Here is a 19,179-nt window from a genome sequence, read left to right on the forward strand (position 1 = left end):
TCCGTTGCATGTCGCTTCGCGTTGAATTTTCATCGATGTTAAGCCTAACAAAGACTATTGTATCGTTAAAAATTATTTTTTTATTTTGTACAAACAAAATACATATATTGAAAAATATAAAAACAATAAAAAATTATACTTCAGATGTTAATTTAGTATCAAAAATGTGAAATATTTGAGTAGCCCAAGACATATCCAAAGATTGAAGCTCCACAGCACTGGCGAAAAATTTAAATTTGTCGACTGGAAATCTTTCGGATGATTGACTTTTGGAAAATCGACGCTCTACTGTAATTATTATACATTATAAGCTGTTAACAAAGCACATCAAAGAAAAGCAGTTTTTTGAAAACAAATTCTTTCAAAGAACTTTTATACTTTTTTGTTTTAATGTGTATTGTATTTAATGTGCAATGTAATGTATTTTGAATTTTATGTAATTGTCATCTTTGTTTTTGTGTATATTTGTTAATTTTGGGAGTAGATATCAACTGTCCTTTGAGACTTTTTCTATTTACTTAAAAATAAATAAATAAGTTTGTTAATTACAAAATAATTCTTTTAACTTGTTTAACTCATTTTGTAACAAAATATTTTGTATTTTGTCTATTATTCATCTCTTATTTTGTTGTCCAATTGACAGTGTCCCATATCAACCCTATATTGATAATAAATTTTTCAATTAAAATTGTTGTTATGCATCTACTGAGATGTAAGAGAGAAATATAAACTCATATTTCTTTACTGTTATTATGTTATGCTAGTGTGACCGTAGGGTCGGCACCTCTTTGGCGCCCTGTCAGGAGACCTGAATCTGACACCACCGAGTCTCTGGGGGACTCAGAAATCGCGACGTTACGTCTAAAGATTCGCGAGCGGTAGCGTGTGAGCGCTTGGATTCGGAGTAGAGGTGAGGAGAGAGACGAGGAAGCAACTTACTCGGACTCCATAGTAACAAATAAATAACAATTTTAATTAAGTCGAACTAAATACTATACAGAGATACTAAATACTATCGGGCATATCATCGTTCTTAATCTATACTAGGCCGTTGAGAGAGAGAGTTTACAAACGAATCGCGGGTTGATAAATACCTTGTCGATGGACAGTTCTTTACCGCTGAATCTTGAATCAGAATCTTGTCCGTTCACTGGTGTGGAGGCACGGAGGAGTGTAGATGTTATCCTTAAACAGGCATGATCTTTTCCTCTTGGTGTTAATCCTGGGTCACGGTTTTGATCCGGTGTCACGGTTTTAATCCTGGAGGACGATTTTGTTGGGTGGACTTTGGATGACGACTGACTTCGGGGTCTTTTTTTCTTTTCTCTTTTTTTTTCCTCTTGGGTTTTTTCCATGAGGTCAGGTGATGGCCTTTAACGGTCGCACGTCCAATATGTCTTCTCCATCAAAAGTTCCTGGTGACACATCCCTGACTAACTTGATCCGACTCAACAAGGAACAAACTCCGTGGGAAATAATTTTTATGGCTTTTAGCCTAACTCGATAAAACGTTCGAATTTAACTGATTAAAGTTTCCGATAATTAAAATGTAAAATAACACTTTATTGTGGGTCTGTTCGTCCCTCACATCACCCCAGCCTTTCCAAAATCGGGCTTGTTCTGAGTGAGCAGGATCGATTTTAATGAGTTGAAGTTCCGATGGAAGGTACAGGACGTAGAGTATTTCCTTGAGGTTCTTGCGATTTTCGATGAAATTTAACTTGACAATGAGAAGGACCCTTCTTGTAAACACATTATATTTAAGAGTCTCTCTCTCTCTCTGAGTGCATAATACTAACATGAATTATTTCCGACATTGATATGATTATTTCTATGATATGGTTATCATTCTAATTAATTATTTCCGACAATATATTTTTTCTATAACATGGTACAATTGCTTCTCATTACTCTTCCCTACAGTTCTTTTTTTCATACAACGTTTAAATTTCACGATCTGCTCTCTTTCTCGGAGATAATACAAAATGGGTATCCTAAGATAACTAGGAATAAACAAGGATAACTTACAATCGCGTACAAGATTCAAAGACTCGTAATGTTTACAGCTAAATGGTTCTTTGCTCTCTCTCTCTCTCTCTTTTATTATTATTATTATTTTGTTTTTCTCCCGCGGAAGTTCTAAGCCATGCGTTGTATTTCCTATTTCGATTCTTCCCGTTTCGATCGGTTCCCCTTTTTTTTTTCGCTTGCTAGCAGATTGTTGTGATCTCTAATTAATTCTGCTAATTGTCGCGGTAAATTTTTGTCTGTCTAATTTTTACCCGTACCTTATTTGTATATGTGGAAGGGGATATTCTTACTGGTATGCGACTTCGCGGCGGATATGGTTTTATAGTAGAGGTTGTGTCTGAAGTTCTCGGATTCGGCGATGTCGTTGACGTTTGGGAGCATGCGAATATCGGAAAAATTGGGATGCATAAAATTGTGAATATCATGGCGAAGAAAATGACTATAACATTAATGAATGTTTGTAGAACTGTCAATCGAACTGCTCGCTGATCGGATTCCGATTGTTGTTCTCGCTGGCTACTTACTTTCGGTAGACTTTGGTTTTGTGCCTCCGCATGAATCAGTGCACGCTTTAATTTCGGTTTTCTTTCATTTATTATTTTTCGTCCTTTTACGTTATGGGAGATAGATTTTCGTTCATTGTCCTTCGGACTGATCAATTTTTTTATGTTTCTCTCTGTGTACCTTTGAATTTTCGGAGTTGGTAGTTTTTCTACGCTTCGTTCCCGAGGGCGATTTATTAAGTTTTTCTCGCTTATCGCTTTTTGGTTATTTTGCTCTGTAAGGCTTTTTCCTGTGCGGACTACTCTGACAATGATTTCTTTATTGGTTCGGGTCTTTTTCGGTTGGATTCGTCTCGTTATCCCTTTTTGTGTGGCATGGTCTTGGAAGTGTACCACTCTTCCATCGCGGAGTTTTATTGTTTCTGTCACTAAGTTTATTTCTAATCCCTGGTCTTTTATTATGTCTCTTCCTATTAGTCCGTCAAATGGTTGCGTAATTTCATCATCTACAATGCAACATGGGTAAGAAAATTGCAAGGGTCCTATTTGAAATAGGAAATTGGTTTCCCCATACGTGTTGATTCGGTGTCCGGTGACGCTTCGGAAAGATATCTCGCTCCTGCTATTTTTCCTTTTGAAGGCGCCTAATCGGTGCGCCAGTGATCTTGACAACAGCGTCACTTTGGATCCTGTATCTATGCCTAATCGGGTTGCTATGTCATCAATCAAACAATGTAACGTAGGCTCCGCGTCATGCGCTCTGAAATTACGATGAGTTGCTGCATCACTGAATCTAGATATTCTAATTCTGGGTGTATTTTTTCTCTCTTGCCTAAAATCGCTTCTAAAATTTCGCCGGTTTCTGTTGACTCTTCTCTCGTAGTGCCGTATCTGGAATTGTGATGGAGTCGTCCGGATTCGCCAGTTAATTCTCGAGTCGCCTAAATTGTCTCTTGCCTCATATCGTCTTGATCTGTGACGAGAATTGTATGGTTGATTTCGCACGCCGCCTATGATGTTTCTTGAGTCGTCAAATGGGTCACTATATCTGTTGTTAGCATTGTTGCCTCTGTGCATGGGGAATTCGGGTTGACTTTCCTGCCGTCGTAACTCATGTAATTGCTCTTGTATTTGCCTGATTGTTTGATCTATAGTTCTATCGATATAGCTTTGTCTTCGTGGTTCTGGATATTCTCGAGAATGCCAACATGGCGGTGGTCTGCGTCTAGGATTTCCTCGACTCCGTCCTTGTGTGCCTAATTGCCTCAATTGCTCTTGAATTTCTGCTAAAGTTTCCTCCAATTGCTTATGATGTGTTCCGCTAGGATCCTTTTTCGGATCGATAGGATGGTTTATGTTTCTGACTATCGCCCGTGATTTTGCCGTTAATTGTTCAATAGTTTCTTCGCTGATGGCTGCCTGCACCGCCTTATCGAATGTTTCCGGATCTCGCGACATCACTTGTCTTTTTATACGCTCATTTAAGCTGCTGAGGAATTGCACCAGCAATCTTTCGTCCCTCTCTTTTTGTTGACATCTTTTGATAACTTCCCTTTCCTGCGCATCCCCGCTAGTTTGTTCTACCATCGTATCCCTTACCAGGGTCTGTAATTGCACGGCATAGGTTTGTACATCTTCATCTCTCCCTTGGACACAGGCATGGAACTTTTGTAAACGTAAAGAAATTGGCTCTCTATCAAATCTCTTAATCATGAGTTTCTTGAATTCCTCATATGTCACCACCTCCTGCATCTTTGCATCCTTCCATGCAAATTCTCGGGCTATCCCCGTTAATTTTAATTTTGCGATTCCTAAACATTGTGCCTTACTCCAATTAGTTAATTTTGCGATTTCGTCTAAAGACTCAAAAAAATCGGTGACCTTAAGGCCCTCTGTGTCCCCCGCAAAGGAAGGTATCAGTGGAATCATGCCTCCTAATCCGCCTAACGCGGCTCCTCCTGCGGGCTCTGCTCGTGCACCTCCTGCTGTCTCTCCTCGCGCCCAACCTTCACCTCTTGTCTCCATTTTTTTTGAGTTATCTAGGGTCGTTTCTAAATTCTATCCCACTTCTGACACCACTGTGACCGTAGGGTCGGCACCTCTTTGGCGCCCTGTCAGGAGACCTGAATCTGACACCACCGAGTCTCTGGGGGACTCGGAAATCGCGACGTTACGTCTAAAGATTCGCAAGTGGTAGCGTGTGAGCACTTGGATTCGGAGTAGAGGTGAGGAGAGAGACGAGGAAGTAACTTACTCGGACTCCATAGTAACAAATAAATAACAATTTTAATTAAGTCGAACTAAATACTATACAGAGATACTAAATACTATCGGGCATATCATCGTTCTTAACTATACTAGGCCGTTGAGAGAGAGAGAGTTTACAAACGAATCGCGGGTTGATAAATACCTTGTCGATGGACAGTTCTTTACCGTTGAATCTTGAATCAGAATCTTGTCCGTTCACTGGTGTGGAGGCACGGAGGAGTGTAGAGGCTTAATCCAGCACGAATGTTTCTCTCGGGTTTAATCCTGGGTCACGGTTTTAATCCGGTGTCACGGTTTTAATCCTGGAGGACGACTTTGTTGGGCGGACTTTGGATGACGACTGACCTCGGGGTCTTTTTTTCTTTTCTCTTCTTCATTCCTCTTGGGTTTTTTCCATGAGGTCAGGTGATGGCCTTTAACGGTCGCACGTCCAATATGTCTTCTCCATCAAAAGTTCCTGGTGACACATCCCTGACTAACTTGATCCGACTCAACAAGGAACAAACTCCGTGGGAAATAATTTTTATGGCTTTTAGCCTAACTCGATAAAACGTTCGAATTTAACTGATTAAAGTTTCCGATAATTAAAATGTAAAATAACACTTTATTGTGGGTCTGTTCGTCCCTCACACTAGTAAAGGTACTGGAAATTTCATGGAAATAGTTTGATAGAGATTTCTGAGTACTTTGATTATATTGTTACATCAGCAACTAACTATGCATTCAAATAAAATATTCTTTACACTAAAGCTTTAAAGTAAATTTATTGTGTAGGAATGAAATATATTTCTGATCACACGTAACAATTAATATATATTACTTGTCACTTGTATAAATGCAAATTTGATCTATGGTTTTTTGGCCTTGGCAATGAAAAATTTTGAATTTAAAACATAATTTGCAAACATCTATTTCATTTTTCTTCCAATGATAAATAAGTAAAGATTTCAAAAATGTTACAGAAAATAAATTTTTTGAAGCTGATAGTCAGGTCTGTCAAAAGTTTGTTATGGGGCCAAGAGTAGAGTTATGCTCTTATGAAATACATGGAATATTCATTTACAAAATAGTAGTACTAAAGATTTTACTTTTTGTAAGTAAAAATAGCAATAAATATAATAAACATCCCGAAGCCTGATGCATTGATACTAAAGTAAACAATTTCCGTAATTAATTGGGCTATTATTTTGCTATTTTGTATAATAATTAATAATTATATAATAAGTAATTTGGTATAAGAGGTAGACGTTAAGCACCATCTCTTATTTAAATTAATAATTATAATAATAATTTATTAAATAATTTAGAACAGTCTGGAAGAAAAGGACTAGTCTGGAGTGGGATTTGAACCTGCAACATCCTCTTACTGTGCAGTGCACTGCCAGTTAGGCCCCTGGACCTCCAAGCAATTCCTCACTTCCAGATGTATTTAAACCTAGATATAACCAGCTAGGTCAACTCCTATTCCCATTGCCTAAGTACTCCTTCACTATGGCACTCAACCAGCTATTGCTTTACCCAGCATGGTGTATATCTATATATAGTGGAGGAGTACTTAGGCAGTAGTTGTCCCCATCTGGCTCCATGAGTAACCATGAATGGTAATATCTAGGTTTAAATGTCTGGAAATGAAGAATTGCTTGGAGGTCTGGATGGTATAACTGGCAGCGCACTGCACAGTAAGCAGAGATTGCAGGTTCAAATTTCGCTTCAGGCTAGTTTTTTCTTCCAGACGGTTCTAAATTATTTAATAAATTTATTAATTTAGATAAGAGATGGTGCCTAACATCCACCTCTTATACCAAATTACTTAATATTTAATTATTAATAATAGCAAAATAATAGCTTGATTAATTATGGCAATCATTTGGTTTAGTAAAAATATCAATTTGTAGGAATACACTATGGTTCATAATTTTTCCCCAGGCTTAGGGGAAATCCCCAGCACCTATCCTCTCGATAGTCCTGCTGATGGTTATAAGCTAAAGACAGTGATTTGACTGAAATTGCTTCATTTATTAAAAGTGTCGGCTTTTTGAAATAAGCAGTACAGTACTTCCAGAAGCCAAATCAAATATTTGGCTTCTGGAAATACAGAATTACTGGAAAACTGACTAGATTTGAATTCGGAGGGTCATAGTACAACTGTAGTTCACCACACGACCACTTGATTTTTTTCCATGGCATACACATTGCATTATGCATTTTCTGGTATGACTGCTGTTGTGTGCAGGTGATCCTGTCACAGTTAACTGTCTATTTGTCAAAAAGGCCAGCTTAGTAATGGTCAAAAAGACCCTGCTTTATAAGTGTATTAATTTATATTTGTTAAATACAATTTCATTCTTTACTTTCATTGTTTGTTTTATAAGAAAAAATGGTTATTTTAAGTATATATTTAACCTATGTCTAGAAAACCACAAATTCCAGAAATCCAGAACACGTCTGGTCTCAAGCTTGCTGGATATTTGATTCAATATTGTAGCTTGATATATTTGTGAAAATGATGTCAAGTTTTGTGAAATTCTGTGATAAGCTGATCCCCTTTNATAATTTATTAAATAATTTAGAACAGTCTGGAAGAAAAGGACTAGTCTGGAGTGGGATTTGAACCTGCAACATCCTCTTACTGTGCAGTGCACTGCCAGTTAGGCCCCTGGACCTCCAAGCAATTCCTCACTTCCAGATGTATTTAAACCTAGATATAACCAGCTAGGTCAACTCCTATTCCCATTGCCTAAGTACTCCTTCACTATGGCACTCAACCAGCTATTGCTTTACCCAGCATGGTGTATATCTATATATAGTGGAGGAGTACTTAGGCAGTAGTTGTCCCCATCTGGCTCCATGAGTAACCATGAATGGTAATATCTAGGTTTAAATGTCTGGAAATGAAGAATTGCTTGGAGGTCTGGATGGTATAACTGGCAGCGCACTGCACAGTAAGCAGAGATTGCAGGTTCAAATTTCGCTTCAGGCTAGTTTTTTCTTCCAGACGGTTCTAAATTATTTAATAAATTTATTAATTTAGATAAGAGATGGTGCCTAACATCCACCTCTTATACCAAATTACTTAATATCTAATTATTAATAATAGCAAAATAATAGCTTGATTAATTATGGCAATCATTTGGTTTAGTAAAAATATCAATTTGTAGGAATACACTATGGTTCATAATTTTTCCCCAGGCTTAGGGGAAATCCCCAGCACCTATCCTCTCGATAGTCCTGCTGATGGTTATAAGCTAAAGACAGTGATTTGACTGAAATTGCTTCATTTATTAAAAGTGTCGGCTTTTTGAAATAAGCAGTACAGTACTTCCAGAAGCCAAATCAAATATTTGGCTTCTGGAAATACAGAATTACTGGAAAACTGACTAGATTTGAATTCGGAGGGTCATAGTACAACTGTAGTTCACCACACGACCACTTGATTTTTTTCCATGGCATACACATTGCATTATGCATTTTCTGGTATGACTGCTGTTGTGTGCAGGTGATCCTGTCACAGTTAACTGTCTATTTGTCAAAAAGGCCAGCTTAGTAATGGTCAAAAAGACCCTGCTTTATAAGTGTATTAATTTATATTTGTTAAATACAATTTCATTCTTTACTTTCATTGTTTGTTTTATAAGAAAAAATGGTTATTTTAAGTATATATTTAACCTATGTCTAGAAAACCACAAATTCCAGAAATCCAGAACACGTCTGGTCTCAAGCTTGCTGGATATTTGATTCAATATTGTAGCTTGATATATTTGTGAAAATGATGTCAAGTTTTGTGAAATTCTGTGATAAGCTGATCCCCTTTTTTTTTTTAATATTAATTAAATATAAAATTCTAAAGATTTTAATAACACAAAAGAACATTCCTTAAAATTTCTAAAATGTCATAATTTTTTGTTATACACAAATAAACAATTAAATTGTGTTTACATATTTTTTATAGTTAGTGTATGACAAGAGCCATATAATGCCTATCAGAAATACAAGAGCCACAGTCTTTATTGAAATTGTATTTTATATAAGGCTATACATAAAGCTGAGTTTACGCTGAGTGCAATTTGTTGGCGAAAGCAAATAACACATCAGTCATGACATCATTTCTGTCAAACTTTACCATTTCACAAATCACTTCAAAGTTCAAAACTGTTGAGTTTTTTTTTGCTAGTGTAAAAATTTCACCATCAGTTGTATTCCTGCTAGTTGTCACATGGTTCTTGTTTTCAAGATGACTAAAGAAACTTTCTCACGCAATTAGAGTAGATGTGATTCACTGTTCTTTTAATATTCCTCTGACCCAGCTTTTTCTTTCTGACGTATTTTTTTTTCTCAATAAATAAACAAACATGGTTAACAACAAAATATCTGAAGCAGCCATTTTGTTTTTCAAGATGACATTTTCTCTTGCTTGCAAATGATTGGCTGCTTAAAATTTGCAATTGCTTTTTGCTTTTAGTTGTGTGGATCAATTTTGCTAAGCGAATAAAAATCACTTTCACTTTTCTCATTCACTTTTGCTATTTGCTCAGTCTGAACTAACCTTAACTAATACAGGAGCTGGAGTTTGGCCACTAGGGGATAAAACACACCATAAAAATAGATTTTTAAAATTTTGATAATGATAGTGCAAGTGTGTTGGTGCCCAAAGAATTAAGGCAGCATAGAGGTGTCTGCCATTCTGTAGGCTGGGGTTTGAATCTGAGGTGAATTTTAAGAAATTTTTATAGCTATTGAATCCAGATTTGTCAGGACCTGTTTCTTATTTGTCCCATTGTAGATTAGGTCTCTGATAGATTTAAATAAAGGTCCTCAGTGCCCACAAGGCAGTAAGAGTTTCCAAAAAAAGTGCAAACATTACCAATATTATTAAAGTTACATTAGTTCTTTTAGAAAAAAATATATATTTCTTGAGACTATACATACAAGATGAATCAATTTCATTTGGTCCCTTCACATGCTGTTGAGGTAATAACAATTCTCTGGTGGAGTTGACCTTTTATTATAGGCTACTCGTCTGCCATCCTTGGAATTCTTATTACCTCAACAGCATGTGAAGGGACCAAATGAAATTGATTCATCTTGTATGTATAGTCTCAAGAAATATATATTTTTTTTCTAAAAGTAAATTTGTCCTGACAATTTTTTAAAATTACATTAGTCCTGTTAATAGTTGACAGCTAAATAGTTGACCAAGCAGTTAAGGTGGCAGCCTTTAGTTCTAAGATCAAATTCAGATGGGTCGAAAGAAAGAAAGAAAAAAAAAATAGGAATTTTTTGGGATAGTCCATCCAGATATGTCAAGTGCCATCCCTCCCCATCTGGCTACCTCAGTGTGGATCTAGCTAAACCCATAATGGGATGGGCTTTCTAAAAAGAGGTCCTCATAGTGCCCAAAAGGCCAAAAGAGTTAAAAAAAAAAAAAAGTCCCGTTAATACAGTTGACTTCATTTAAAATGAACATCAATAAAGCAAATAATTCTATTAAAGTGAATTTTGCAGTTGCCATGGCAAAATGTTATTGTCACAACATTACTTTTCATGCAATAAAGTGAACAAAAATTTTACTAGAATTTGTTAAACCAAACTGTCAATTACCTTCACAATCTTGAAGAAATAACTCTGTTTCTGATAACTGTTGCTTTTTACACTTTTTAACGTGAACAATAAAAAGTGGTACTGTAATAAATGTTCCATTTTGAGTAGGATAGATTTTCTTCTCTTTAGTAAGCAAAGATGGGTTTGATCATTGATTGTAGACCAATTTAAACATCTGGTTTAAGTTGACCACTCTACTGTACTGAGAAAATAGGAGTTAAAGTTTAAGGATGTCCACTCTTTTAAATGGTTGCTCTCCCATACAAACACATGCTAGTTTGCATATCTGGGAGTGCTTACAGTGATGCCAGGTTTGGCTACTTTGCACCAAATTTGACTCCTTTTTTATTCTTTAGGCATCAAAAAATTTTTTACTTTTTGTGGCTTCTGTTAGATACTTTGAAAGCAATTGGAAGAATGTCTATGATGCAATGTACCAGGCTTTCTATGCCCCGGAAACAGGCTTCTCAGCCTTTGTAATTAATGCAACCGCCCTTCATGGTGGCCTTAAAAATTTCTAGGACAGCCATAACCCTAATGTGTTCAGTTTGTGTGGAGCCGAACACATCAAGACGTATGATCACTATCCAGTTCTGAATCTGAAGAATTTTTTTGTGGTTTCTATTTTTTATTTTATGAATGTTTATATTGTGAAATTCTATTTACTAGTCCACCATTTTTTTAAATAGGATACTTTAAAATACATTTTAGGCTTTCAAAATATTTTTTCCTCTCTACACCTTAGATAAGAGCTTAAATAATTACAGAAACCCAATAAAAAAGTGTTTCATTGTAAACAGTTTAATAAATAGTTTGGTATACTTGTTTTTTTTTATTATTAGAAAAATAATTTTAAAAATAATGAAAATTTATGTCATTTTTATTTATTTATTCTTTATTAGATAGATGTTTATCTGTCAAAATCATTGGCAGATAATTTGTATCTTTTCCAATATCCTGTTAGACCCAGTAACATGACTTACAATGATGTTGAAGACATACAAGCTAGAGTGAAACCTAAGCAACAAAAAGTAAGTTTTGAAATAAATGCTATTAGATATTGATATTTAAGCTGCATTCGTGGCTGAAGTTTTATATTGGGTTTATATTTATAAAATCACTTTATATACCATATTTCCTCAATTAAATGCAGAAATCAAATAAATCCTAAGGAATAAAAAGTAAAAAGTTAACCTGGGTGAAAATGATGGAAAACATGTTGAAGTACTACACTATATAGTGCATGGTTTTTAATGAGGGTTCCATGACACCTTGGTTGAAAATCACCAGACCATTGTGACACACTGGAGTGCTACATTGACGCATATACCTCCATCTTCGGGTTATGCATAACTGGAAGATGGAGGCATAAGAACTCTGAAAACATTTTTTCTAGTGCTCATATTAAATGGTACTGTTGAAATTTGGGTATTATGACTAAGTTATTGTATATTTACATGTAATTAACATTATAAATTATTCTTATATGTTTGTACCATTTTTGTTGAAAATACTGCATACAGTTTAAACTAATTTATATGTACTATAAATATATGTACAAAGTGTATAAAGTAGGGGATGCAACAAGAAAAAATTATAAAGTAGGTGCTGCCACTATTAGAAAAAGATTGAAAAACACTGGTATAGGGTAATATAGTTTAGATTGATAGGTAAGGAGTTTGACTGAAATTTTTCTTCTTCAAATTCTAGAGTTAGATAGCACTTTCTACTCCGAGATTTGCAGAAATATTTTTTGAAATAAAATTATAAATATCAAGTTAATGTCAAGTTAATAAATTGAGAGCTTACCAGTCAAAGAGTAATTAGGAAAACTTGAACTGCAAGTTTGAACCAGTAGTCAAGATCTTGATTCCTATAATGACATTGAAGCAGATACGAAAAATTATTTCAAATATTGTAGCCCTAACCTCTAAATACAATCAATAAATGGTTTTGATAGAATGGAAAATATATGAATAAGGTATTACTTTCAGTCGTTACCTGCTCGTCTCCTGTTGTAAGGTAGTAATAAACCTCAGCACTTCAGATAAATCCTAGAATATATGTACATTTTAAAAATAAATCTTGGGGTTTACTTTTGAAATTATTATTAATTGAGGAAATATGGTAAATGAGTTTACTTTCATCTTGATAATTCAGATGTCTTCTTTTTTTATAAAAAGATGAAAGATTGGATGATAAGAAATGGTCACTTCAGCCAAAACTATAGAAAATAAAAGTTTATTGAACACTAAAATTCAAAAACTTGCAAATGTTTTTCATTGTAATCCATTCTTTATTTATTTTTCATATTTTATGATTTACAAATATCTTCTGTTAATTCATAATTTAAGTTATGTTTCATTTCAAATTATTTTTCTGCTCAAATAAGCTTGATCAATCGAGTGAAACGCTTGTTAAGTTTTTAAATTTTATAATTTTGATTAAGCGTAAACTTTTCTGCTTTTCGACATATCACACAAGAACTTTTCAAGCAAATGATGATAAATAAATTCAATTACAGAATATGCATTTTGGATGTTACACCTCTCATCAGTTCTCATTTACAAATATTAGTTTGAAAAAAAAAAGGCAAATTTATGCTTAAAATTAAAAATATAATGGAACAAGAAGAAACAACAATTTTTAATTTTTTGTTTTTGTTAAACTTTTGTTTTTTGCAACATCAACTTAAATGAGCATCTCTTATCATCTAATTGCAGCATCTGGTGCATGTCTGTCTATCATTTGTACAAGACAAAAGATCATTGAATTAAATTATAATCAATAGGGTGAGGTGTAATTTTTTTTAATTATTTATACAAACAGATAAAAAGAAAAGGTAAATATAAGTTATATATTATAAACTTGAAGAAATTTTGTGAAAAATCAGTTAAAAATTAAATACTTAAGATGAATAGTCCAGTAGTAGCTTGGAGTTTCAGAGTTGCTAGACTTTGCAGGGATTGACAAGAACATCGGCAAGTTTATATTCAAACTCTGGCACAATGTAACATTGGCATCAAATATTGAAGTTGAACGTTGCTAAACCAGAAGTGTGCATATGTGGTTTAATGTATAGCAGATTGGAAGGCAGCAAGGCATGGAAGGCATACGTATTGACATTCCTTAAGCTCTGCTATCATAACACCACACTGCTATTGGACTGTAAACTGACCCTTAAGTTGTGCATGAGTGTAACTTAAAAAAAGACAAAATTATTACAAGAATAGTTGAAGCTAGTCAGTAAAAAACTAAACAAACCTGTACAGTTCAAGCTTTTCAAGAATAGAAAATTTTAGGACACATTCTTACTTTCATCTACATCCTTGTTATGTAAATTATTTTATTAGAGGAATAAAGTAAAATTTATTCTACACTTAAATAAAAGTTAAAAATTGAAAAAGAATTTAATATTTTAATGAAATAGATCTTTTTTCATGTAATGTCTTTATTTATTTTATTGTTTTTTTTTTAGGTAGAACTAGAATTACCTTTGAATGTACAGAGTTCAAATTATGATAAAGGTAAAGGTGAACAAATTGCCCTCAATGTTGACGGACGCCACGGAGGAGAGAACAGTTATTTTAGCAGGTTTGTTACTATTCATCTTCAATTTGCATTCATTTTATAAACAGTTGCTCTCAATCTTCAACAAGATATTGGAATGATTTGATTTTTTTACCTGGATTTTTGAACTGTCTATTTGAAATTCAGATTTAAAATGCAGTTCAAAAGATCTTTTTGACATTTTAAATTTATTACTGGGACATTGTGCGACTTTGTCTTATCATGATAGAATTGAGGCATAGCTAGAAAGAAAGAAGTGATATAAAACAGCATGTGATGCTTGTTGTTGTTAAGCACGGAAAAGGTAATCCTCGTACCTGACTGTTGTGGACAGGCAAACTTTGCAGTTGCCACCACAAAAGAGGCTCTCTTATACATATATATGTGATTATGATATTTGACACCAGCGTCAAACTTAAATATGGCACATTTTGGATAAGACTTCCATTAATCTGTTACAAATACAGAAATTATAAAATCACTTTTTATTAATGTAATACATATATTTTGTAATATAATTTTTCATACTCTTGTGTGACATTTTTCTATGAATTTATTAGTTTGAGGAATGATCCTTGCACTTGCCGACAGAGATAGGCAATCCCAGAACAAAGCAATTGTCGTCAATTGCTTTGTTCTTTTGTTTTCTTTGTCTTTGGTGCGTGTTTTCTCTTAGGCACTCACAATTGCATCTGGGAACATGAACATCATTGCTTTGACTTCACCTTATATCAAAAATTAAGTCATGGACCTCTATTTTTTACATTTAAATAGACCTTGGTTACACTTTTGGATTCCTCACTGCAATTAATAAAAAAATGGCAAAGTTTCATCAAAATCATCAACCCATCAAATTTTGAAAATAAACCCAATTCTATAAGCCTGTAGAAGGCATGTTAATGACTTTGCGACATCACCCGACATAGCTTTGTTGCACATGCTTGTATCTTGAAAAAGAAATTGTGGATCCCCATTTTTACTTTTCAGGCTGTATTATATGTAACAGGGAAAGTATGGTGATTGGTTAAAAAATGACCCCCAAGATTTTTACATTTTTGGGCTCAGGACAACTTGAACATTGGGAAATGCAAAAGGAAAATTCAGGGGATTTTTCTGTATGTGTGTATGGCACTATTTTGTTCACACTCTTTGAAGCTTAATAACTCTTGTGCTTTTTGTTGAAAATTTCTGAAATTTTGCAGGGAGGTTTATTAGGGTGATTGATGTTATTAAATTTTGGTGATTAAAAGTCGAGGGGATGGGAATATCCAATAGGGTCAGACTTAATGACTATTTTACTTGTTATTAGCATTTACAATTTTTTATAAAACCCATCCTTACATTCAAAATTAAGCTTATTGCCATTTTATAATAGTTAAAAATATAAACAGTTTTTAATAAAATATGACAACAGATGATGTCACCAAATGTTGCCAGGAAAGTTGAGCAACTTGTCACTGGATTTTTTTGTAATGTTTTTACATTCCTCATTGTGATAAATGGAAAACAGCAAAGTTTAATCAAAATTGATTAATCAAATTTGAGATTGAATGTAATTTTGTAAGTCACAAAGAGAAGAGGCTTTGCTGACACTTTGCCTCATTTAGACTTGACGAGTACAGTAGAGCATCATTTATCCAAATCAATGGGGGACTGGGGTTGTTCAGATAACTTATTTTTCGGATAACTGATTACGTACGAAAAAATATATTAACCTATCCCATGTTGAAATTTTTCTCCGTTGCATGTCGCTTTGCGTTGAATTTTCGTCAACGTTAAACCTAATGTAAACTTTTTAAAATAATAATCGTAGCTATTGTATCATTAAAAATTATTTCTTTATTTTTTACAAACAAAATAAATATATTGAAAAATATAAAAACAAAAAAAAATCATACTTTAGAAGTTAATCTAGTATCAAAAACNTTATAGAAGAAAACCTTTCAAACAGCCTTAGTCCGTAAAGTTCCCACCTATCGGGCTGCGATTGGCTCTTGTATTTAATCATTCCTACAACGTAAAATTCGATTAGCGTGGAACGTATCTAAGCGTTATAGGGGGGTCTACTGTACTTCTAAATGCTCAGTAAAGTCTGGAAGACTTTGTGGTATAAGGCTCTGAAATGCAAAAATTGCATTCTGGTCCACTTGCCATCTAGCTCTATTGGTAGCTATCAAAATTAATTCTTGCATGTGCATAATCTGAAACACTGTTCCCATTTCGAATATTGCATGTTGCATTTTTCTGTTAGTGGTAATTTCTTTGTAAAAATACGTAGAAATCCCTTATGTCATTTTGACTCACCTTGTATTTTGTAAATGGCATAATATGCTGTTTTAAAGTTTTTCATACTTTATTTTAAATAAATAATTTGGTATAAGCCTATTAGTTATTTTTAAATTCTTAATTTTAATTATTGCATGAGCTTGTTTTTAATGTTGTGAATCTGTGTTGAAAGCAAGCTTTTTTTTTAATCTGCTGGTTTAAAAGGTTTATTTTCACTGTGGTGCTGTAATCAGTGTTTTAATTAACATTCAATTGTTGGAAACCGAGACTTTGTGTAATTAAAAAAATTTTAAATGTAAGCGATATTTTTGAGTATTTATTTCTAATTGAATTTTTTTGCATTTATAGCAAGTAATTTAATCTTTTGTGAAGGTTTAATTTTAGTTTTTGATGAGTAAAATTTATAAAATTTTAATCTATATTTCAAAATTTAATAATTATTCATCCCAGTTAAATTGTTTAAATTAAAATTTTAGTTTGAAGGTTTAATTTTGTGTCATTATGTGTAATTGTGTTATGTATTTATTCTACTATGTTAACACATTGTTAAAGAAATTTCTCAAGCATAAATTCTATTGAAAATGCTTTTCTTTATGCATAAAATTTTAGCATTTCTGGGTCTTAATTTTATGATGGATGGTGTAGTGTCTAAGTGTTTTTTTATTTATTTATTTTATTTAATTCTCTTTGCCCTGTAGACCACAGTGAAGTGGCTGGATGGTAAGGGATGGGACCCGACATATCTGGACGGACCACCCCTGAAAAATTCATGGGGTTTTTTGACCCATTTGGGTTCTACCCCAGGTCACCCAGATCAGTAGGCTGCTGCCTTAGCTTGGCTATCCAGCCATCACCCAAATGCACTTCAGTATCTAAGGAAGTTTCTGTTTCAACAAAAGTAGTTTGAATTGGATCCATATCCTGGTTTCTTCATTTTGATTTTGAATTCTTTTTCAGTGGCCTCAAGAAACTAATGCAGAATCACTGTTTGCCTTAACACAATTTGGAGATCATCTTGATAAGGTATGCTAATAAGATTATCCAAAAGTTGTAATGTATAAAGATTAAAATGTAGTTTTCTTATAGTTTCGTGGAGCTTTGGTGCAACTCTTTGCAAAGACTGCAAAAATTCGAATAACGACGCTACAAAAGAAGTTATTGGATGAAGTCGGAGAAACATTGTCGAATGCCGACTTTAAACAGATAATCCAGGTATGTTGAATTTAAATTGGCATAATTAATTTTAAATCAAATAAGATAATGAATCTATTCTGTGTTTCAGGAATATTGTGTCTGTAAATCTGGATATTATTATTTAAAGGGAACGATGCAAACGGATTCCTAGCCTCGGCAATTTTTTTTTCTTTATAATTTGTACATAAAATATAAATAGTGGATTATAATTATGAACTGTTAGAAATCTGTTGCTATGGAAACAAAATATTTTTGTTGACGAAACATTGTCTAAGTAAAATATAATTAATTTCCTTAAATTCCTACAAATATGAAATGAACACTGACTGCATTTTTATCAGAGTTTTCATTTTACTTAAAAAGGAAATTATCATCTGATTTTTATTCAAGTTTAAGGAAAAGTTTTGACGACCGAAAAACCGATCAAATCTGCTAAAAATTTTCCGAATTTTATGAAAATGAAGCAGTAAGTAAGGCATTTTTTATGGGAATTTTTATATGAATTTGATTTTTGAACTTGTATCAAGTTCATGTTACAGAAGTTGTATCAAAATAAAATCATATGATTCTATAAATACTGCCTCTTATCAATAAATGATTCTTTGAAATAATTTGAAATTCATTAAAGGAATTATTTTCATTGTTAAAACCATTAAACTTTAAAAAAAATGTTTTAATGTAAGAAAAATTAATTAATTTAAGTTTTTGTAAATATCTAACTTAAAACTAATATATAGAGTAGAGGTTTGCTATCATTAGCCTTTATAATAAAAGAATATTAATTATTTGAAATGTAAAGAGTAACTTCAGATGTGAATGAGAAAAGAATAATTTCAGTTTAATAACAACAATGTTGATTATCATATGAGGTAAGTTTTGATAAACTATTTTCATAAAATCAAAATATGTTAAAGAAATGCTTCAATAAACAAGTTAATCTCTGTTATATTTATATTACATTTGGAAAAAACATCACAGGAAAAATTACTACGATTTTTCCCTGAATGAAAATTTCCCTTTTTATTAATTCTTGAAATGAACAATGATCAATTTTTATGTACTCGAGTGTCAATGCTCGTAACGGTGAATCAAAACAATAAGTCAATTGTATTCTTTCTAGGTTTTTCTCACAATTTGGGGTATTTTCTAAGAGTAAATCTGATACATATTAAACCTGAAATAACAAAGCTTATTAATCTAATATTTCTGCATAATATAGAATATGACAAAACTGAATTCAATATTATGTTTGATTCCACCTTCAATTATATGGATGAATTTAATTTGCAAAATTCTACTTAAGCAAAAAATTAGATCAATATTTAACGTAGTAATTCTAATAAGAAAAATTACTACTAATGAATATTTCAAATTTAATGTTAAAAAGAAATAACAAAAAATCTCTGCACCAAATGTCCAGCATATAAAGTACAGAAATTTTCAATGCATATAAAATCAGTTAAACATACTGCAGAATGCATTTCCAAGGAATAATAATAAAAAGTTTGTNAAGATATAGCCAAAGATTGCAACGCCACATTACACTAGCGAAAACGTAAATTTGCGGATTGGAATTCTTTCGGATAACTGATGTTTTGGATAAACTATGCTCTACTGTAAGTTTAAAATAATTTAATGATAAATTAGTCTGTCAAAATAATTTAATTCTGAAAGTAAATGTAAGAATGCAATCTATTTTTGTTTCTTTATTTCATTTTTACTGCATGTA

At 33.1% G+C, this 19,179-nt stretch overlaps 1 protein-coding gene and 1 long non-coding RNA gene across 2 annotated transcripts in view; both read left to right on the plus strand.

Moving 5' to 3' along the window:
• LOC111613239 (DNA-directed RNA polymerase III subunit RPC5-like) overlaps window positions 1-19,179 on the plus strand; it is a 67,219-nt gene that overhangs the window by 26,646 nt on the left and 21,394 nt on the right. Inside the window, exons 2-3 of the mRNA XM_023354590.1 lie at window positions 11,303-11,431; window positions 13,879-13,994. Of these exons, the coding sequence (XP_023210358.1) occupies window positions 11,303-11,431; window positions 13,879-13,994 (245 nt within the window). The remainder of the gene's footprint in view (window positions 1-11,302; window positions 11,432-13,878; window positions 13,995-19,179) is intronic.
• Window positions 16,705-18,002, plus strand: LOC111613251. Its single transcript, XR_002754744.1, has 3 exons — window positions 16,705-17,279; window positions 17,343-17,468; window positions 17,539-18,002. It is a non-coding gene; the product is annotated as an uncharacterized LOC111613251 (long non-coding RNA).

This window comes from Centruroides sculpturatus, unplaced genomic scaffold, assembly GCF_000671375.1.
Source record: "Centruroides sculpturatus isolate CEXI.00-Female unplaced genomic scaffold, Cexi_2.0 scaffold134, whole genome shotgun sequence".
Classification (NCBI taxonomy): domain Eukaryota; kingdom Metazoa; phylum Arthropoda; class Arachnida; order Scorpiones; family Buthidae; genus Centruroides; species Centruroides sculpturatus.